The 23,832-nt window shown below is 34.7% G+C and overlaps 1 protein-coding gene across 1 annotated transcript; it reads left to right on the top strand.

The window, feature by feature from the left end:
- Window positions 1–17,510: 17,510 nt before the first annotated feature.
- Window positions 17,511–22,767, top strand: LOC123891108. The gene is made up of 2 exons (XM_045940927.1): window positions 17,511–18,467; window positions 22,681–22,767. Exons 1-2 carry the CDS (start codon window positions 17,511–17,513, stop codon window positions 22,765–22,767), a joined length of 1,044 nt encoding a protein of 347 aa, XP_045796883.1.
- Window positions 22,768–23,832: the final 1,065 nt, after the last annotated feature.

Genomic DNA, 23,832 nt, shown 5'->3' with positions numbered 1-23,832 from the left:
AAATAATATAAACTAACTTGAATTGATATATTATGTGCATTTAATCCACAACAGAAGAAAACCGGAATCCTATTTCTGTACAACAACCTGCCAAGTGCCAACCCTTGTGCTGCAGTTGATCACCCTTATCTGATAGCCATGTATTTTATTTTGCCCTTTTTTTATTATTATTTTCCGGGCATGTATATATGTTATCATTGATATCATTGAATTAAGGCTATAATTTTATCAAAAATAAAAATAAAAATTAAGGCTATAATTAGTACAGTTTTTAGACAACAAATAATATGTTTCTACCGAAAAATAATACTCCATTTGATTGTTATTGCTATAAGCAATTGTTGAATTTATTGAAAAACTGATACTGAACATGATATTGTAGATCAAATATATCAGTTTTTCAATAAATTTAAAAAGTGACATTTTACTTTGGCTCTATTTGGTAAAATTAAGTTATAAGCTTGCTGAAAAAAAAATTAATAGTTAAAATTCGAATTCGTTATAATGTTATTCATGACTTGTGGATGATGCATTCCACTTAAATCTTTCATTATTAGACAAAGGATATATTCCAACCAATCTATAGTTTCAAAATTGTGCAAAGGGGAGTCTCGTGAAGGTGTAGGAATGAATTTGAAATTTCGAACCTACAAATAGATCATTATGGGAAGTGGAAGGCCATAACAAGCTACTATTATACAAATATAAAAGTGCAAATATCTAATACTATTATTTATTTAATGTCAATAAATAATTAACCTATAATTGTGTATATGCATGCACATACGTGTATGTGTGAAGTACATGTATAAAACGTATTTTTTTTTATGTGTTTCATGAAAATGTTGACCTTTTACTAATGGTCACATAATGATCAATATACATGACAAGTACATCGAGAATAATTCCTTTCATCAATTATTTTTCTATATATATATATAGGGTCAGGATCAAATGACGCCAACTAGTTTAACATCAAATGTTACATCTTTCAATAATGTTTTAACCGATATAAATTTTATAAAATCCACCGTGTGATTGAAAGTTTATATCATATAGATCATTTGTGTAAAATTTCAGACAAATCCAAAATCATTTGATATATTATTGCAACACATAAAGATTAACGGCATTTAAAAAAAGACATAAACCGTTAATTTTGATATATCTCAATAACATATCGAATGATTTTTGATTTGTCTGAAGTTTTACATAAATGATCTATATGATATAAACTTTCAATCCAACGATAAATTTTATAAAATTTATATCGATTAAAGCGTTATTGAGGGGTATAACATTTAGTGTCAAACTAGTTGGTGTCATTTGATCTAACGTGTGTATATATATATATATATATATATATATATATATATATATATATATATATATATTTCTCGTCATCTATTCTTCATATATCATGCCGACTCATTAGTTTATAATAAAAATGACAGTAGTACTACACTATATTAATGAAAATTGATTTTTTTGTAATTAAGTGGGCGAAAAGTAGTTGATAATATAATACCTTGCCTTTTGTCTAAAGAATAACGATGTGGAAAAAAGACAATAAAGTGTAGACAGTTTGCTTATGGACAATAAGCATTTCTAGTATTTTCTCTTCATAACAGTATAGTAAAAGTGGTTGATATTTGGTGCAAGACATCGAGGGTCACTAGCATTTAGAAACTACATTTGAGCACTCACATGTTTAAAAAAGAAAGAATTAAATAATATTTATTTTTTAAATAATTAAGTGATATGGAGTATGTGTTTTGCTTTACATGTAATGTTTTTAATGTGGTAGTAGTTTTTGTTCGTTCTCATTTGAGTATTGGTCTAGTCTTTTAGAAGTTTATATTGTTCAGTGGTCAAGTCTAACATGCACATGCTTTTTATGTTGTGCAAGATGCACAAGTAGTGGTTTATATTATAACGAATACGAATTTTACAAAATTTACTGTTGGATTGAAAGTTTATATTATTATATAGATCATTCATAAAAAATTTGAAAATATTTTAAACTATTTTAAAAAATGGCATTACAACATTTTATTTTTGGGTTTTCACCACCAATATCTGATTCACTGAACCGCTTAATCTGGTACGGATGTCAGTTCTGACATCAAGTAGTTTCAGCCTCCTTTCAGTCGCAGTTGCGGATAATCGAACTATAGTTCTCCCTACTAAGTCCAACGTCAATCACCATTGGAACAACTAATCCCATAAATTGTTATTTAATTTGGTGCAATTTTGATGAAGTTTGAAGTTATTTCAATGGGTTGAACACAATGGTGCAGTTTGGGAGTAGATACTTGATATTTGGGTGGAATAGATTGTTTGAAGCACTAAGTGAAAGTTTGGATGATCTATGAAAACTCATGTGTACCTTGACCTGTTCTTATGGCATGTGTTATGCCTTTTTAATAAATTTCTTGTTTTGCCTTTTCAAAAAAAAATAATAATTCAATGGGTTGAACACAATATTTGGTGCAATTTGAACAACTATTTTTTTGCTTATAAAAAAATGAGAATCACAAAAATTGAGCACATTCCGTTCACAAATTAATAAATTGACTTGAGTTACCTCAATAAAAAAAAGACTAGTAGCACTTTACAAAGAAGTGTGTTACTGTAAAAATAAAAAAAATTGTTTTAATCTCTTCATTTGCGCATAGAGAATATCGGTTAACAAATACGAGTAAGTGTTTTAAATTATAATTTTTTATTGTATAATCTTTCAATAAATTTAAAAAATAAACTTTTTTCTATATTAAAGATTAGATGGAGTTTTTTTTTAAGAGAATATGAATTCTTAAAATCCACAGTTATAAGAATATTTTAATTTGGTACACCATGTCATGAACAACATAAGAATTTTAAAAGGAACAAAATTGATTAGTGGAATTTACATATAAAATAGGGTTAAATATGTTTTTATCCTTTATATTCTGTTTTAGTCTTTGCAAAATATATTCATGTTAAAATTAATCCTTGTAATATTTATTTTAGTCAATATTTTAAAAGACTAAAATCAAATATTTTACGTATTACACAAACCAATTCTAATATAAATCAATTTTTTATATAAGGACTCAAAAAAAATAATAAACACCATAAACAAAATGTTATATATATATATATATATATATATATATATATATATATATATATATATATATATATATATTTGGAAATATTAAAACCAAAAATATATTCTTACATGTACTAAAAATTAAAACTCTATTTTTACAGAGACTATATTTATATTTAAGTCTAAAGTAAATAGATGAAAATTCCACGGTCATTTTCAGAAGTTTAAGGAATCTCGAAGCCATTTGTTAAAAATACATCCAAGCATAAGAAGTTTGAATAAAATATTACAGAAGAAACAAAGGCTAACATCATAGCAAAAAGATAATCTTGCATATGCAAGCAATATAAATGAAAGTTGCTTTTTTTTACTCCTCTGTTTTCTTAAAAGTATCTGGTTAAAATGATAACACCAAATTAAAAAAGTGAATTTTTGCACCCTACCTTCCTATTATACTCTCCTCTTAACTCACCAATAAATTCATATTTTTTTGCACCTAGTACTCATCTTATTTAAATCTTCAATAAACCATTATTATAACAAGGAAGCAACAAACTTTCCTATCGTAAAAAAAAACGAACAAACTTTCTTTATTTTTTTTAAAAAAAACCTTTAGTTTTTCAAATATATATATAAAAAATATATTGAAAAAGATAACAATAATTTTTTTTTTACGGTAAAAAGATAACAATAATTGACAAATGATATAATTGACAAATCGTATCCTTAAAACACAAACTGGACAGTTCATTAAAAACACTAAATATGATAGAACTTGACACTTTTAAGAAAACAGAGCGACTTCATAAATGAAAGTTATTATTAATGTCAGGTTTTGAGTTTATAAATTTATATATCCGTATGAAAAAGTACCGTAATTTACTCCTACGAACACAAATATAAGCAAAAAAAAAAAACTGTTTACGCGATGTTTAAGAAATTTAGTTAAGTGTAGTTAATTTTCTTTTTGATTTAATGTAAAACATTAGTTAAGTTTACTATATTACCCATTTTAAAAAGTTTAAAAGTGAAATAAATGCCTAAAATAAAATAGAATTAAATAAGGGTATAGTAGCAATAGTAGTATTAATTAGTTTAAAAGTAGTTAATTTTTGCTTATATTAACGACCAACATTTAAAGTGTTGTTTTTTTACTTATATTTGTGTCCGGATGGAGTATAAGTTTATACTTGGGGGGTAATATTTGTTTCTTACTTGTGTATAACTTATTTTTATTAATTTAGTATCATTATTTCTTCTTTCAATTTTATCTTATCATCTTATTTGCAAAAAATGAAATATTAATTACATTTTTTTATATTACAAAGTTTATTAACTAGTTTAGTTATAAGCTACTCCACTATTGTCAAATAATAAAACCTAAGTTTACTTTTCTTTTTTAAGAAGAAAACCTAGGTCTTCCTTACATGTTCCCAAATCATTAAAACTAAAAATAGCTAAAAAGTAAAAACAATCCAATCACTTAGAACCCACATCTCCATTTTAATGATGTTGACGAAACATGCATTATTTTGCAATGCACCTGTTCAAGAGGTCAATTTAACATGGATTTTTTAAAATCGGCCTGAAATAAAAAACAAATTTTATAAATAGATCAGTGTATTATGTTTGGATGGATGTTATATAATGGAACGAACCGAAATGAAATAAAATGAAATGGAGCGGGACGGAATGAAATTTATAGCTATACGGAGGGGAAGAAAAATTTATGAAGTTGTATTTCATCTCATACCCCCCAAATTGGAGGGGAAGAAAAGAGAAATGGAATGAGATCCCTCCGAGCGATTAACCGTGATTGTATAGCTATACGGAATCTCCAGGGGAGTTAAGATGGAATGGATACCATCATTAGGGTTGGGAACAGGCCAGGCCTGAGCCTGACCTACGATTTTTTTTCAGGCCTGACCCTGGCCTGTGGCCTATCAAATGTTATTTTTTTTGGCCTGGCCTGAGCCTTTTAAAAGTCTGGCCTGGCCTTGTAGCCTGTTTAAAAGTCTGTGTTACATTAAAACTTCTCTATATAGTTTTTTTAAATAGGCTAAACAGGCCTTAAAAAGTTCACATTTAAATTTTTATAATTTCTACAACATTAAGAAAAAGCTAATAATATGATTAACACAATAATTAAAAACTAATAAAATAACAAATACGATTACGAAAAGTCGCAATAATTAAAAGCTAATAATATTTATATAAATAATATTTTTTTTATAAGATATAAATAATAATATTATATAAATAATTATTATTATAAACAGGCCGGCCTATCAGGCTTCGTAGGCCTTTTTAGAAGCCTAAGCCTGACCTATTTATGTAAACAGCCGTTTTCAAAGCCTAAGCCTGTCATTTTTAATAACCAGGCCAGGCCAGACTTATATAGGCCAGGCCGAAGGCCCCTGTAGACCGTCTGGCCTATTCCCAACCCTAACCATCATATACCACTTCATTCCACTCATTTTTTATAAATGTTTTAAATGAAAAATTGGTTTAAGTAGTTTATCTTAAAATATCATTTTATATATTTCATCATTTTCTTAAAAAAAATTATTCATAACATTTCAAAAAAAAATCTCCAAAATAAGAAGCTATTTTAAAGGGGTAACTTTTTATAAAAATCATTTTTGAGATATATCTTTTTTAAAAAAATATATAATTTTTATTATGTTAAAATCTTTATCAAGAATATTTAAAAGACCGAATGTCAAAATCACTCTTTTAACTTATAAAAAGATGAATTTTACAATAACTTAATTATACTATTTATAGTTAAATTATCATAAAAACCATTTTCAAAAATATATAAAAAAACAACATTTTTTTAAAGTTAAAACAAACGGCACAAAATGTTTCATTTAAATTAATTATTTTAAAATAGTAAGGTCTACATTTAGACGAAGTTGCCTAAAATGTTGATGTCAATACACATGGATTGGACAAGCTAGAAAACATCTTCCACTTAAATAGTTAAACTGCAAATCATCCAATGACTCCTCAACGAGCACAAGGCAACAAAAAAAAATGTCGCACCATCTTTAATTAGAGATGTAAGAATCAAATCAATGGTTTGAAGATTCAATCCAAATTAATTAAATTGATTAGTTTTTCCTTTAAAGCACAGTGTTAAACTGAATTAAACCAATAAAATCCAACTTTGATCACCAAATTCAATCTCTTAGCACTAATTAACATATGGATTTTGTCTTGTTTTTTTTTCCTAATTTTTTGACACTATTTGTTAGGTCATTTAGGTGTGCTTGTGTTAGGCTCAACGCGCGCCCATGTTTGTGTGTGTGTTAGACTCAACACGCGCCTATGTAAGTGAGTGTATGCTTGTGATAGCTATTGTCTTGTAATTCTATAGAAGGTCATTGCCTTAGTGTGAATAAACTAGAGAACATCCTTTGTATCATAACACTGTTATGTATGGGTTTTGTGTGATTATATTTTCTGATGCTCTTGTAGACTACTGTGATCTCTATTGGCACGTCTTGTGCTGAGGAAATCACTTATTCTATATATATATATATATATATAATTTTTTTGTAACAGCCCCCGAGCCCCATCTTGGCGATCCCGGTGCTTTACCTCACGACCTTCTCCACCCCCTCTCTAGTGGAGTTTTTGCCTTCCGTGGGAATCGAACTATGTACCCTCGGGTTCAAGTACATGTTTAATCCATTCCCACTACCAATTGTGCTAGTAGCGCCTTTTTTGTAACAGCCCCCGAGCCCCATCTTGGCGATCCCGGTGCTTTACCTCACGACCTTCTCCACCCCCCTCTCTAGTGGAGTTTTTGCCTTTCGTGGGAATCGAACCACGTACCCTGGGGTACAAATACGTGTTCAATCCATTCCCACTACCAATTGAGCTATATATATATATATATATATATATATATATATATATATATATATATATATATATATATATATATATATATATATATATATATATATATTCCATTTTGGCCTTTTAAAAAAAACTGTTAAAAAAATTCTAATTAATGGTCATGTTAAAATAAATTCAACTATGTCCATGTATTTACTTATTTTGAATTCATGTACAAATATTTTTGCCATAAATTCAACTAAGTATGCAAACATTACTTGGATTTTTGTGTGTAAAATTCAACAATTGTACACACGAATATCTATGTTTGTGGCCAGTACTAATTTATGTTTGTTTGAAAGCTAAATGTAGTAAAATAGAAAGTTGAATACAATTGACAGCAAAAAATCAACTTGAGAGACAAATGTGATATTTGAAAGGATAGTTTGTAATATATATTACAATAAGAAAATAATGAAAACAATATCCCTGTAGAATATTCTGTCATTCAAAGTGAAAAGAAAAGTAGGGTACTAATATGACTCAAGTTATTGGAGTTTTTCTGTTGTGTCTTATTGAATAAACTCTAGTGCCATATTTGTATATGTCAATAGCAAAGGACATGGAAATTTGTGGCATCATCTCCGGTACATATGAACATTTTATTATTGTAACATAATTCTTGAAGCCTGCAAAATATATGAAGATTTATATGAGATCATATGAAAGTGATTAATTAAAGTGTTACTTCAACACATGTTATTTTATAGAAAAAAAGCATATAATATAATGATAGAGCAAGTTGAGAGATGTTTGCGGCAGCATGATTGTGATATGGGGCAAATGGCAACAATTCATCATATCATTGCTAATTATTTGCGGTGGTTTGCGGTTGCCACAATAAGGCACGCAGCATGTCAATTTTTGACAGTTAAGCGTGTCTCTCAAAATGTAGTTAAGTAACCTGGAACTAGTTTACGTGGTTTAGTGGGTCGGATCCTTGTGGTAAAAAAAATATAGTTCTTTTTATTGTGAAATAGTTTAATGATTATAATTTCATCTTTTAGGATTCGTTTGGTGCGCAAGATAGCATAATGACAGGATAGAATATAAAACAGGATAAAGATAGGATAAGATAACAGCAGGATACAGTTATACTCAGTTATCATATCATATGTTTGGTGCACACAGGATAACAGATAACTATTATATTTTGTTTTTAATACGTACTTGCTCGTAATAATATGATAAGATATATAACATATTTAATTGACAAAATTACTCTTGGTAAACAATTGCTATTTTTTAAAAATTATTTTGTAATACTTTGAATTTTATAAATAAAAAATATAAATAAGTAATCAAATAACTTTATATAATTTAAAATAAAAATCATGAGAAAATAATCAAGTTTAATTTTTTATATGAATCATGATCAAATAAATAACTCAATAATATATACATGTTAGATAAGCCAAATAAATATATGATATATCTCATACGTAAATAATAAAACTACTATTGCAAAAGAATTATATTTTTTTATAAAATTTAAATTAATATCCCTATTTGTCAATTTTTTTAATAATCATTTTACTTTAAAATATTGTAATTTTAGTAAAATTTTGATTTTTTAGAATATATAAATTACAAAGTTACCCCTGCGAGAAAATCACATATATATTTAAAAATTAATTATTTTATTATTTATATTTTATTAATTTTATTTTATGTATTTTAAAATATATTTTATAAAATAAATCAGTAATTTTTTTTTTCTTATCATATCCTGCTGCCAACCCAGCTCAAATTCAGAATAAGAATTATAACTAGAGAGACAGGAGGATATGATAAGCTTCAAGATTAACTTATCATATCCTGCTGTATCACCAAATACTGGATTGCGACAGGATATGATACGGTTATCATATCCTGTCTCTTATCATGTGCATCAAACAGACCCTTAAGATGGAATAAATATCAGGATTCGAACATTAGTACCTGCATATTATATTTCATCATATTCTGATCATATTTATTTTTTCATAAGAATTTATTAAGAATAAACTATGCACAAGGTTTGTGTAGAAAGCATTGAGATGACATACAAGGTACAAATACAAACATAGTCTGCAATGTTGCTGTAGATGTCACATGAAGTTCGCAGCTCAACATCTGTTAGTGTTACCATATGAATTGGGACGTTGAATAAGTAATTAAAAAAAGTAAAATATGGCGATCGTTAATTTTTTTTCTTTATAAATACCTCAAATTTTAATAATCATTAATTGATTCAGTGGTGATTAGCGCTGAATTTGGTAGGGAAGATCACAGTTTGATCCCCGGAACTGCGATCGTGAAGATGCTGAAACCATTTGATGCCATAATCGACCGCCGAACCAGATTAGACGGTCCAATGGACCATATATTGGTGATAAAAAAAAATATCAAATTTCATTTTTCGTTCATATATAAACAAATTCAGCAAATTTGGTCCTAAAAATAAATCAGCTTATTGCTAGTAATTCTCCCTTGTCCAAATAAACCAACGATTCTTTTGGATCAAGTTACTTTTTTTTTTTTTTTTGACAAGAGATCAAGTTAATTAGATGTATTAGTTTCTGCAATTGTATATTAGAGAATATTTTGGTTTTAACTTTTAATTTATTTTTTTTAATAATTTAGTAGCTTAGCAAATAGAACTTGAAGATTTTTGCAGTAGTTTACAGCCGTGGCAATTTTTTTATTAATTAAAGTAATATTAATGATTATTTTATAATGTTAAACTTTTACTAGCTAGTGTGCTAATATATAATACCTCAAGTGTAACCATTACCATTTGAATGTTGCAGAGAGAATAATTTTAACAAAAGTTTGATGATTTGCCTGCTTGAAATAAAAATAGGAAAGCTCAGATGCATTACTTAACCTTAAGTATTGTTTCTGAAATTCCTTTCACATGTAGTTTTTGAAATTCCTTTCAAAAATTACACCAAAAAAAAATATAAAAAAATTCCTTTCAAAAATAAGTATTAATTGCTCGCACATACACATTGATTTAGGTATTTTTATCTTTTTGTTCCCATTTTGTTGTTTTGGCTAACTAGCACAGTTTGTGGACTATATTGACACTTTGTATCTTTGTTCAATTATAAATTTATAATAGTAGATCTAATTATTTAGTTTGAAAGACTCGTATATTTTGCTCTTGCTTTGTGGTGATTTCAACGTTAAAATAATTATTCTAACTACTTAAAAAGAGTCATCGATCATTCTAATATTTTTTGAAGCAAATTTATCAACTAATTCTTCATATTATATATTCTCATAAAAAAACTAATATAGTATGATTGTTTTACTATTCAATTATTGATCGTTTATTACTTTTTTTGTTTGATATATATTGATCATTTATTACCAAGTAATAATTATTTATTTAATTAAATTACTTTGTCGTTTTTTATGGAAACTACTTTGTTATTTTTTTTATGATTCTATATATCTTTAAAGCCTTGATAATTAAAAGTGCCGTGGATTTTTTTAGTTCGGTGTCTTTTATATTTTTTTGTTTATTAAATTTATTTATGAAAATTGGGCCTTAAGGCCCGTATAGCCTTTTACATTTAACCTACTTTAAACAAAGTCTTCTTTCTTCAGAAATTTTTTTTTCTACCCCTACAATTGTCAATCTACCCCAACATTAATTTTGAATGGACGAATTTACCCTCATATATAAACTAAAACCTTGAAGAAAAAAATTAGAAAAAATTTTATATACCTGAACACTTTTACATACCTGAACACTTTTTTCCAAAGTGTGTAGGTAAAAAAATAAATTTGAAAAAATTTTACATACCTACACACTTTTTCTCAAAGTGTTCAGGTAAAAAAAAAAATAGAAAAATTTTATATACCTGAACACTTTTTTCCAAAGTGTTTCGGTAACCAAAAAAAATTTACATATCAGAACACTTTTTTCCAAAGTGTTCCGGTAACCAAATTTTTTTCTTCAGGGTTTTAGTTTATATATGAGGGTAAATTCGTCCATTCAAAATTAATGTTGGGGTAGATTGACAATTATTGGGGTAGAAATTTTTTTTTTCCTTCCTTCAACATTGAAGCGTCGTTGCACTAAAACTGTAGCTAAAACTGCCAACTTGAGAGCTAGCTTGAAATCCAGACATAGTGAGGCTAAAATATGTCAATCTAGCTGGAAAAGTATTTCTTTATAGACGGAAACCATAGATTCAATTATTAACAGATACGAAATTCTTTCTTTCCTCCTCAAAATCTTATCTTTAACCTATGAAAATTTTGGAGGCCCCCAAAATTTAGAGGTCCTATGCAGTGGCTCACCTTGCACACCCATTAGGGCCGCCCCTAGCTCTCTTATATCTATTGTTGCTCCTGCAAATTCTTACTAGTTGGAGAAAAAAAATTTCCATGCATATTACTATGTTATTGCATTTATGTTGGTTAACAAAAAATGCATTTATGAGTTATTTCCCCATCGTATAACATATGCGTTTGATTCGTAAAATAGGAAGGACTTGACAGAACAATACAAGACAAAACAAGATAATAAATGACAGAACAAAATTGTACCGAAGAGATATAGGGCGATAATATTTTTATATTCGAAAATAAAATAGGTATTTCCGTATTTTTTATAGTTGTACCGTGGACAAAAAATTGTATTATGGATCGGTGAGGGACAATTATTTTTTTTTGAACAAAAGGAACAAAAATTATTGTTTTTGTCCTGTCCCTTGCTACTTAATTTGTCCAGTCTCATGACTAGTTTCAAATCAAATAGGGTACAACAAAAGTTGTCCATTCCAATTCATTATTTTTTAGTAGATCAAACGCACGTTAAAAAAAAACATTGTACCTAATTATTATCATTTAAATAATTTTTCTAGAATATTTTTCTTTAATATAAATATTTTGTTGCCATTTTTTTATTAAACACAAAGAACCATATCTTTTTGGATATGATGACGAATACAATTAAGAGGTTCATTTAACTATTAAAAATTGGGCTCACTTACGGCCCATCTATAGCCAACTCATGAACCGCCGGATTTAAACATCATTGTGTTTACCAAAAAAAAAAAGAGTATAAATAGGAAAACATGTGAGGTACATGGCAGATTTTTCCTTCCCAACCGAATTTTCTCCATATACATGAGCCAAAAATCGAGCCCCCTAACCACTTGTTTAAGGGAGCCCCCTAATTTTCATAGTTTTACTAATATATATTCCAACTTATATTTACACTATTATTAATAATAATATGATGAGTATGTACCAAAAAAAAAGTGTGAGCTTCGTCCCCTGAGCTTAACTCAATTGGCAGGACATTGTATTATATATGTAAGAGTTGAGTTTCGAACCTCGGTCATCCTACATTAAAAGTGAAATTTCTCACCACTATATTATTTAGGCTTAACTACACATTTGGTCCCTTACGTTTATTTTAGGTTTCAATTTGGTCCCTTATGTTTAAAAAGTATCAATTTGGTCCCTTACGTTTATTTTAGGTTTCAAGTTAGTCCTTTCCTTTAGTTTTGTCACTAACACCGTTTGAACAGTACACGTGTCAGCGTGTCCAAGTGCCACGTGTCAGTCCACATATGCAAATTGACTGCCACATGTGACAAAATTGACGGAAAGGACTAACTTGAAACCTAAAATAAACGTAAGGGACCAAATTGATACTTTTTAAACGTAAGGGACAAAATTGAAATCTAAAATAAACGTAAGGGACCAAATGTATAGTTAAGCCAACAAAGCCTATTATTTAACAAAAGAAATAAAAATGCAGTGAGCTTCTTTTCTCAAAATTAAAAATAAAAACCCATTTGCCATAAAAAAAATAAAAATCCATCACATCCAATCCAAATTACACAAACATTATTAAGTTCCATAAATAACAACCATTACATCCAAATTTTGTATACTAATAATCCATAAATATTACCGAATAAATATCCTTACGCTACACAAATATCATTTTAAATTCATACAATTAAAAGGTGTTAGGCACATATACATAAGCAAAATAAAATTAAAGAAAAAATAATTAAAATTATATTAATTGATGTGACTATTTTATTTTTCTTTTAATTTTTTTTTATTGATGTGTGTGCCTAAGTTTTGTGCCTAGGTAAGAATGCCTCTAAAAGTAAAAAGTTTGAAATTTATCAATAGTTTAGTTAGTTAAATGGTGATTGACGTCAAAATTTGGTAGAAAACCATGGTTTGATCATTGCAACCGCAAGAAAGCTAAAACCAAAAAATAACCTCAAACTAGATTAAACTGATAGTAAAAGGAAAAAAAAATGAAAATTAAATTGAAAGATTCAATTTTTTTTTATTTTTTTTTACAGTTGAAAGCATTCAACTTAATAATATCAATATTTGTTAGTTGATTTTTTTTTTTTGGTTTATAACCCTCTGATTTCTAGGGGAAATGGACCGTAGTAGTCTAAAGTTCGGCCGCGAGGTAAGTAAAGTCTGACCAAGAAGTTGTTCCACCCAGGAATCGAACCCGAGTTCTCCAGAAATCCCTTTTTTTTTTTGTGAAACTCATTAACCATCTGAGTTCAATGAATTAGTTTTAATTAAATATTTTGAATCATCATAAAAGAAAAAAAAGAAATACTGTATAACTCTATAATATATATATATATATATATATATATATTGGACTGGGCAATGGGCTTAAGTGAATATCCGGTAAGCCCAATTAAAGTAAAAAGGAGGATAAGCCCAAATCAAGTAAACCCTAAAATACCCAATAGGCGATTAGAGCTAGGGCGAGACCTGCATCTCTAGGGCAACGCCAAAAAGGGTGGACTCTGTGTTACTAGAAAAAATCTTCTCCTTCCTTGTATCAACCGCTACCTTGAGAAGAAAGAAATAAACCTCTCGCAACTGCCATAGCTTGGAGACCAAGGTTTTCATCCCTATTTTCACGCCATACCATCGAAGAAGATGCTAAGGACCGGATTTTTAGGAACCCTTGCTTGGAGAAGAAGACTAGAAGCTCTATAAATAGTTCCATACTCTCACTTGTAAAGGGATCGAATTCTGACTTATTAAACTCCCAGGGTTGTTGGGATTGAACTGAGTGTAATCACACCATTTGATCAATAATACAAACCCCCTCGTTTTTTACCAGAACAACAGGGAATCCTTGCGCAAAAGAAAAATTCAGGATTAATTTCAGGAAGCAAAAGAAAAATTCAAGAAAGAGATACAGTAGCAAACAACTTCAATCTAGATGTTGTAACATAAACCACTCCATTGAATTGCGTTAATCAACCTCAACTTCAATCTACAACTTCAGAGAATCATCAAAATCACAAACAGATCGATAAAGCAAAATTTAGATCTTGCACGTAGTTCAGACGCAACAAACAACAATGAATTCTGGCACGGAATTGAAAGAGAGAAGAATTTCGAGATCGCGAAGAACAACGATAAACTAAGATTCAGAGCTAGGAGAGTAAGAACAAGGAGAAAATGTGATGTATTGATTTTCTTTTGAGTTGAATTGAATGAGAATGAAGACGAGAGGATAAGAGGAGCAGAGGCATCGTTTTGGCTTAATTGCGTTTCAAATCTTATATTCCAAATCTGTTTTGCACTATTTTGATTTCGGTTTGTATAATACAAACCAAACCTATGTCCAAAAGTAGGGGTATTTTTGGGTTTTGGGGGGGTTTGGAAGCACTACGGGGCCTAAAAAGCAATTTTCTAATAATATTTAGGCTTAAATGCAGTTTTACCCCCCTATTTTGAAAAATGCGGAATTTTACCCCCCCTATTTTAAAATGCGGAATTTTACCCCCCCTATTTTATAATTTGTTGTATTTTGCCCCCCACTAAAATTTTGCACAAAATCTGCTTCTGAGCCTCAAGTTCAAAGCTTCGCACAGAACTCAATTTAGATCAATAATTCACCAAACTGGTACCGAAACGACCGCAATCGAGTTAGTTTTCCACAGAATCAAACTCCACTAAATTTGGAGTTACAGAGAGAGATTAATTACCGTTTTAGTGAACGTCTGTTCAAATTAATTATCGTATGAAACTACTACTAGTATTTTCGTCATTCCTCTCACCCTGTAGCTCATTTTTTAATACTATTTACATGTATGGAAATCTAACGAAATTACCCTTGTTGGCATTTCAATTTCGTCGATTTTGGAGTTACGATGGGTTCGGTAGACGATGTTGAATTTTAAGATCACAAGTAGATTTCTGCAGAATTAGTAATTGGACACACCTTCACTAAAACGGTAATTAATCTCTCTCTGTAACTCCAAATTTAGTGGGGTTTGATTCTGTGGAAAGCTAACTCGATTACGGTCATTTCGGTAGCCGTTTGGTGAATTATGGATCCAAATTGAGTTGTATGCGAAGCTTTGAAGTTGTGACTCGAAAGCAGATTTTTGCAAAATTTTGGGGGACATACCTTCACTAAAACGGTAATTAATCTCTCTTTGTAACTCCAAATTCAGTGGGGTTTGATTATGTGGAAAGATAACTCGATTACGGTCATTTAGATATCCTTTTGGTGAATTATTGATCAAAATTGAGTTGTGTGCGAAGCTTTAAAGTTGTGACTCGAAAGCAGAATTTTAGGGGGGCAAAATCCAAAAAATTATAAAACAGGGGGGGTAAAATTCCGATTTAATCAAAACAGGGGGGGCAAAACTGCATTTAAGCCTAATATTTATATGATTTATATTGTTGGACTGGAATTGTTTGTTGTGGGTTTTCGACTTGGAATGTTTGGCCTAATAAATATTTAAAGCAATCATTCTTAATGAATCGTGGTATCGGCGAGTGGAGAAGCGGTTGATAGATATGCTTTAGGAGCACAAGAACGTGTGCCAGAAAGTGGGATGAACGTGATGAAATTCTTCCCGCGCTACAGGTTTTAGAGGGAAAATTCGAATCCTATTCAAGCACTTCATTCCTTTGGACCTCGTGCTTGGGGGGCTGTGGACTGGGCAATGGGCTTAAGTGAATATCCGGTAAGCCCAATTAAAGTAAAAAGGAGGATAAGCCCAAATCAAGTAAACCCTAAAATACCCAATAGGCGATTAGAGCTAGGGCGAGACCTGCATCTCTAGGGCAACGCCAAAAAGGGTGGACTCTGTGTTACTAGAAAAAATCTTCTCCTTCCTTGTATCAACCGCTACCTTGAGAAGAAAGAAATAAACCTCTCGCAACTGCCATAGCTTGGAGACCAAGGTTTTCATCCCTATTTTCACGCCATACCATCGAAGAAGATGCTAAGGACCGGATTTTTAGGAACCCTTGCTTGGAGAAGAAGACTAGAAGCTCTATAAATAGTTCCATACTCTCACTTGTAAAGGGATCGAATTCTGACTTATTAAACTCCCAGGGTTGTTGGGATTGAACTGAGTGTAATCACACCATTTGATCAATAATACAAACCCCCTCGTTTTTTACCAGAACATTTTGGCGCCCACCGTGGGGCTGCGGTAAAATCATTTGATCCCAGCCTATCACAGCAACTAGACGAAAAATCAAACATCTTCACATGGCTGGAGAACACGAAAACCACGACAACTCTAACGTTAATACCCTGCAAGCCGCCGTCGTAGAGATTCGGCGCTTACAAACTCAAATTGCGGCCATCGAAGCCGAAAGAACTAATGAAAAAGAAAGAGCGAAATTGATTTTGGAGGAGGAGGAGGGAGAGGGCGTCATGGACGTACAACCCTTAGCACAACACTTGTGGGATGCCCAAGTAGTGGAAACAATCAAGGTTCCTCACCTTCCTACCTTCGATGGAAAGACGGATCCAAGGGAGCACTTGATGGCAATTGGGACACAAACTGCCATAATCAATGCTCCGGAGCATCTGAAATGTAAATTACTGGCCGGCACTTTCAAGGATGTCGCCCTGCGTTGGTACATGAACCTTCCAAGAAACTCAATCGAGAGTTATGCTGACTTTCATAAAAAATTCATTCACCAGTTCGCTGGATCGAAACACGTGAAAGTCACATCAACCAGTCTTTTCTCCATCCGCCAAAACCATGGCGAGTCATTACGTAACTTCCTCGCCAGATTTAGCGAAGCCACCATCAAAGTCTCAAATCCAAATCAGGAGATGTTCGTGGCAGCCTTCCACAATGGGCTAAGAGCGGGACATTTCAACGAGTCCTTAGCCCAAAAGCCAGCCTCGTCAATGCAAGAGGTGAACAAGAGGGCGGAGTGTTATATAAAGGGCGAAGAAAGTAACGCCGAGAAAAGGCAAAGAGATGTTAAGGAGAAGGAATACGTGGGCCGTGCCACTAGAGCGCCCGAACACCCACGACCAAAATCGGGAGGCCACCAAGGGGATCCATGGCAGAGGCACCATGGGAAGCCATACCGCCAACCGCCCAGAAGAGAATTCAGGAATCATCCCGCCAATGAAGACCTCACGCCATTAAACGCCTCAAAGGTTTACGTTTTAAATGAGATTCTGGCCACTGGTTTGGCAAACCTCCCCCCAAGGAGAACCAGTAACATTCCCATGGGGCTGGACGATAACTCCTGGTGCGCATATCACAGGTGTAGAGGTCACTCCACGGAGAAATGCTTCCGCTTAAGAGATTTAATCGAAGAACTAATCAAAAGCGGACACCTTCGCAAATTTATTGACGACGCCGCCCAAGGGCGGGTTGTCGTGCCAAAAGTCCCCCGGCAGGAGCCACGAGACCCTCCTGGGCCAAGCAGAGAGCCTCCCAAGGGGAGAATCTCCGTGAATACAATAGCAGGAGGATTCTCAGGTGGGGGCGAATCAAGCTCAGCAAGAAAAAGGTATGTACGCCGAGCCATCTCGGAGATATACCTCGTAAGTCAGCCTCAGCCATTAGACGTACCAGACTTGGCATTCACGGCAAAGGATGGTTTGGAGGTAGCACCCCATGACGATGATCCTTTAGTGATACAAGTCCAAATTTTGAACTGTGATGTAAAAAGAGTATTGATAGATTCGGGAAGTTCAGCGGACATCATGTACTGGGAAGCTTTCAAGGCCATGCAATTAGCAGAAGAGCAATTGCAACCATACTCCGGAACCCTGGTTGGGTTCTCTGGCGAACAAGTGGACGTAATGGGTTACGCCTCTCTTCTTACCACGTTTGGAGAAGGCAGCAACGCCAAAACTATCAAGGTTCGATATCTGGTAGTTAAAACTCCTTTTACCTCCTATAATATTATTATAGGAAGGCCCGCCTTTAACGCATTAGGGGCGGCCATGTCCACTTTATACCTAGCAATAAAATACCCCCTCGAGAATGGGGGAGTAGGAACAGTACGGGGCGATCAGATTCTCGCCAAGAAGTGCTACGAGTCCAGCTTAAAAATACGACACCGAACTTCCGGCGCAAGCGGGAAATTCGAAAGGAGACAAGCCGCAATTCCAGGCGGCATAAACATGATAGAGAGCGCAGATATGGATCCAAGGGAGGAATTCCAAGATCGAAGGGTAAGCCCTATAGAAGACCTAGAGCAGGTTCAAATTGGCGATTACCCTCACCAGACAACTAGCTTGGGAACAGCGTTGCCCAGCGAGGAGAGGAGACGAATCATCAAAATCTTGAAGGATAACGCTGACCTATTCGCATGGAAACCTTCAGATATGCCAGGGATTGACGAAGGGGTGATAACACATAAACTCTCAATATCACCCAGCACAAAACCAGTTTCCCAAAGAAAAAGGAAGGTGGGAGAAGAAAGGCGAGTCGCTATAGCAGAGGAAGTAGAGAAACTAAAGGAAGCAGGATTCATCGAAGAAATAAAATATCCCTCATGGTTGGCAAATGTCGTCATGGTGAAAAAGGCCAGCGGGAAGTGGAGAATGTGCGTGGACTTCACAGACTTAAACAAGGCGTGTCCCAAAGACCCATATCCCCTACCTAACATAGACAGGTTAATTGATGGCGCCTCGGGGTGTAAGATGCTGAGTTTCATGGACGCCTACTCCGGATACAATCAAATAAAGATGAACCCCTCCGACGCCCGCCATACAGCCTTTATGTCGAATACCTGCAACTATTTTTACAACGTCATGCCTTTTGGACTGAAGAATGCGGGAGCAACATACCAAAGGTTGATGGATAGGGTTTTTGCTGAGCAAATAGGGAAGAATTTAGAGGTATATATCGACGACATGGTAGTAAAAACTTCCGAGGGAAGTCGCCATGATGATGATCTGTTGGACATCATGGGATCAGTAAGAAAGTACAACATGAGACTAAACCCAGCAAAGTGTTCCTTTGGGGTACAAGCCGGAAAATTCTTAGGGTTTATGCTCACCAGCAGAGGAATAGAGGCTAACCCCGAAAAATGCCAAGCCATCATAGACATGAGGAGCCCTACATCCGTGAAAGAGGTACAGACCTTGACAGGCAGAATAGCCGCACTATCCAGATTCCTATCATGTGCGGGCGAAAAGGGTTTCCACTTCTTCGCATCTCTTAGGAAAAATGAGAGATTTTCCTGGACGCCAGAATGCGAAGAAGCCTTCAAACAACTAAAAGAGTTCCTGGCATCACCGCCCATCTTGACACGCCCATTACCAGGTAACACCCTTTACCTATATCTCGCAGTCTCGGATAGAGCTTTGAGTTCAGCTCTAGTTCAAGAAATAGAGGGCGAAGAAAAACCTATATATTTTGTAAGTAGAACCCTAAGGGGAGCAGAAACTAGGTATCAAAGAATAGAGAGGTTATCTCTCGCGGTAGTTGTCACAGCCAGAAAGTTAAGGCAGTATTTTCAAAGCCACCAGGTAGTTGTTAAAACAGATTACCCTATCAAGAACGTCCTCCGAAAGCCAGACTTGGCAGGAAGGATGGTGGCGTGGTCCGTGGAATTATCGGAATTTGACATCACCTTCTCACCTAGAGGGGCCATTAAGTCACAAAGACTAGCTGATTTTGTATTGGAGATGTCTACTCCGCCAACAACAGAGAAAACGGCGTTTTGGACACTCTCAGTTGACGGGGCCTCCAATGTGCGAGGAAGTGGAGCCGGAATAGTACTGGAAGGACCGGATGGCGTGATGATAGAACAATCACTACGTTTCGCCTTCAAAGCTAGCAACAACCAAGCGGAATACGAGGCTTTGATAGCAGGAATGAAGTTGGCAAGCGATATGGAGGTAAAAGAGCTAAAGGCCATGAGTGACTCCCAACTGGTAACCAACCAAGTATCAGGGAAGTTTCAAACGAAGGAGCCGCAGTTAATCAAATACGTGGAGAAGGTGCAAAACCTAGCTAAGCATTTCGATTCCTTCGAATTAGTTTACGTTCCCCGCGAACAAAACATGAGAGCAGATCTATTGTCAAAGCTGGCGAGCACCAAAAAACCAGGAAGTCATAGAACCGTTATCCAAGAAACCATAAAAACTCCCAGCATCAACGGGGAAGAGGTAATGATGGTAATAGAAGAAGAAGACTGGAGATCGCCCATTATCCGGTACCTCCAAAAGGATGAGCTACCGAAAGAAAGGGAAAAGGCTTTTAAACTAAGGAAAATGGCGGCATGGTATTCAATGGTAGGTGATAAGCTATATAAGAGGGGATTCGCGTCCCCCCTCCTTTTATGCGTCAGTACTGAAGAAGCCAAGCGCATCATGAATGAAGTCCACGAAGGATCATGTGGTAGTCATATCGGTTCAAGAGCATTAGCAGGAAAGATATTGAGAGCAGGATTTTATTGGCCAGATATACATGATGATACCGCCATGTATGTAAGAAACTGTGACAAATGTCAAAGACACGCCAACCTGCATCACGTTCCAGGGGAGCCACTAAAGTCAGTATTATCCCCTTGGCCCTTTTTCATGTGGGGTGTAGATATCGTTGGTCCATTTCCGGTTGGCTATAAACAAGCGCGATGGATCATCGTCGCCGTAGACTACTTTACAAAATGGATTGAAGCAGAGCCGGTATCCAGCATCTCGGCGGAACAGGTAAAAATCTTTTATTGGAAGAAAATCATCTGCAGATTTGGATTACCCAAATACATCGTATCCGACAACGGTACACAGTTCGCCAGCGAAAAGGTCGTTGAATTCTGTCGAAGCAAAGGAATCAAAAACACCTTTATATCAGTGGAGCATCCACAAGCTAACGGACAAGCAGAGTCAGCAAATAAGGTGATACTAAGAGCCTTAAAAAGAAGGCTAGATAGTAAAGGCGAAGCTTGGGTAGCCCACATCTCACCCATCCTCTGGTCGTATCACACCACTCCCCAATCCTCGACAGGAGAAGCGCCATTTACAATGGTCTATGGTTCGGACGCGATGATCCCGGTGGAAATAAATCCTCCTAGTTGGCGCAGAGAAACCACAACGCAGGAAGAGAACGACAGAGCTCTGGAAGAGAACCTGGACATGATCGAGGAAAGAAGAGAAAGAGCGCATTTCAGGGAATTCGCCATAAAGCAAAGAGCCGCTAGGCGTTATAATACGAGAGTCAAACAAAGGAGTTTTCAAGAAGGCGACCTGGTGCTGAAAAGACCTATGGGAAAGGATAAAGGAGGAAAATTCGCAGCAAACTGGGAAGGCCCCTTTCGGGTGCAAGAAGCTTTCGAAGGAGGAGCATATCGCCTAGAGACCATGGAAGGAAAAATCCTCCCAAGGACATGGAATGTAGCAAACCTAAAGTTCTACTATAGCTAATCACGGAGCATCACTTTATCGGTGGAAGAATAAGTAAAACCATTCTCTTCCTTTAGCAATATTTTTAAATGATGTATAAGAACCGTTTTCATAAATGAATAAAAAAACAATGAGACACTCTTTTCCCCTGTTTCAACGGGGGTTTTTATCGAGGCTCATTGGATTTCAAAATTCTAGTAGTTTATATCTTCCTGCATATCTCAAAATATTTGCATCAACCTGATTAAGTTACGGGATCTGAGTCAACAAAAATGGTTATCTCAAACTTGAGCTCTGAATCTTTATTAAAGATCAACTCAGATGTGAGCGCTAAACCATAAAAAGGGTTACAGTGCCTTGGCGTCACCTACGAGTTGGGTACGTCAGAAAAAAAAATTAAACAAGGGTTACAGTGCCTTGGCGTCACCTACGAGTTGGGTACGTCAGAAAAAAAAAATTAAACAAGGGTTACAGTGCCTTGGCGTCACCTACGAGTTGGGTACGTCAGAAAAAAAAATTAAACAAGGGTTACAGTGCCTTGGCGTCACCTACGAGTTGGGTACGTCAGAAAAAAAAAAAATTAAACAAGGGTTACAGTGCCTTGGCGTCACCTACGAGTTGGGTACGTCAGAAAAAAAAATTAAACAAGGGTTACAGTGCCTTGGCGTCACCTACGAGTTGGGTACGTCAGAAAAAAAAATTAAACAAGGGTTACAGTGCCTTGGCGTCACCTACGAGTTGGGTACGTCAGAAAAAAAAATATATTATTAAACAAGGGTTACACTGCCTTGGCGTCACCTATAAGTTGGGTACGTCAGAAAAAAAATTAATATATATTATTAAACAAAGGTTACAGTGCCTTGGCGTTACCTGTAAATCTTACGAGTTGGGTACGCCAGAAAAAGATACAGCAAAGAAAGGCGAGATTATCAATACCGCCAGAAGAAGCTTATACACAACCAAAGCAAGGCGATTCATTATAACGCCAAAAGACAACAGGTATAAAGTTATTTTTATTGATTTACAATTATTATAGAAAGTAGAAGATGTCACAGGTGCAAGGACGAAGTTTCCTAGACAAAGACGACAGAAGGCGTTACCTCACAACGTAATGCAAAAATAATTCGTAAAGTTATGAAAAGAAGAAATCAGGCAAATAAAGAACTTTATAAAGGACCCAGCCAAGGGGCAAAATTGTTCAAAGCCACAAAAGGGCGTACAAAATAATTACAAAAAGCCACAAAAGGGCAGAAACAAGATCATTACAAAGAGATCATTCATTGAGGAGGAACATAGGGAACGAGCTTGCCATCAACAATTTGATTCATTGCATCAGCTTCGCCAAGGCGCTTAGCATCGAGATCCGGGAAAAGAAGCTTGACCTGTTCTATAGCAAAAGAAAAGCCCTCGTCATATTGGTTGGCGGCATAAAGCTGAAGCTCTGTGACATCACTCTCCAATCTAACTTTCTCATCAGCTAAGGTCCCAATAGACTGTACCGCTTCATCCTTCTCCTTGGATAGTTTAGAGAGTTTCTCAGCCTGGGCAGCAGCATTCTCCTTGAGCTTAGATTCCGAGGCGGCATAGCTTTCTTTAACTTTAGACAGCTTCTCTTCATACTCTTTCTTCAGTCTCTCTGTCTCGCCCTCCCTTTCTTCCTTCAACTTTTTAATATCATCCTCCAGCTTCGCTTTGGTTTCAGAATACCTCTTCTCAATATCAGCGAGGTTATCATCAACCATCTTCACCTTCTGCCTCGCCTCCATAACCTCTTGCTCCTGGCGGTTTGTCAACAGATAATTGAGAAGAGTACCCTTGACTTCATACTCTAAGGCTTTCTTCCTCAGGTCTTCCGTCGAAGTGTTGGTGAAGCGAGTCATGTCACCCACCATGGTTACTCCTCTCTCAATGAACTCCAGAGGATCGAAGGAGCTCCAGGAAAGGGGCGCAGCGGTTTCAGCATCTTGAGAAGGAGGCTGAGAAGAACTGGAAGCCGCACCTTTGCCCTTGTCGGCACCCCCAGCATTTTGAATAGTCTTCTCTGTCTTTTGTTTTTTGGGAGGAGGAGGAGCAGCACCCCCGTTTCCCTCCGCTTCAGCAGCTGTCTTTCCAGGGATCTCAACACGGATCCGCCCTTCATGCTTCTTCTTGCTCCGCCCTTCCTTCATAGCAGCTTCCTCCACTTGCA

This window comes from Trifolium pratense, linkage group LG1 (assembly GCF_020283565.1).
Source record: "Trifolium pratense cultivar HEN17-A07 linkage group LG1, ARS_RC_1.1, whole genome shotgun sequence".
In the NCBI taxonomy this organism is placed as follows: domain Eukaryota; kingdom Viridiplantae; phylum Streptophyta; class Magnoliopsida; order Fabales; family Fabaceae; genus Trifolium; species Trifolium pratense.
Note: the sequence above shows the minus strand (reverse complement) of the source record. Positions and strands in the feature narration are given on the sequence as shown.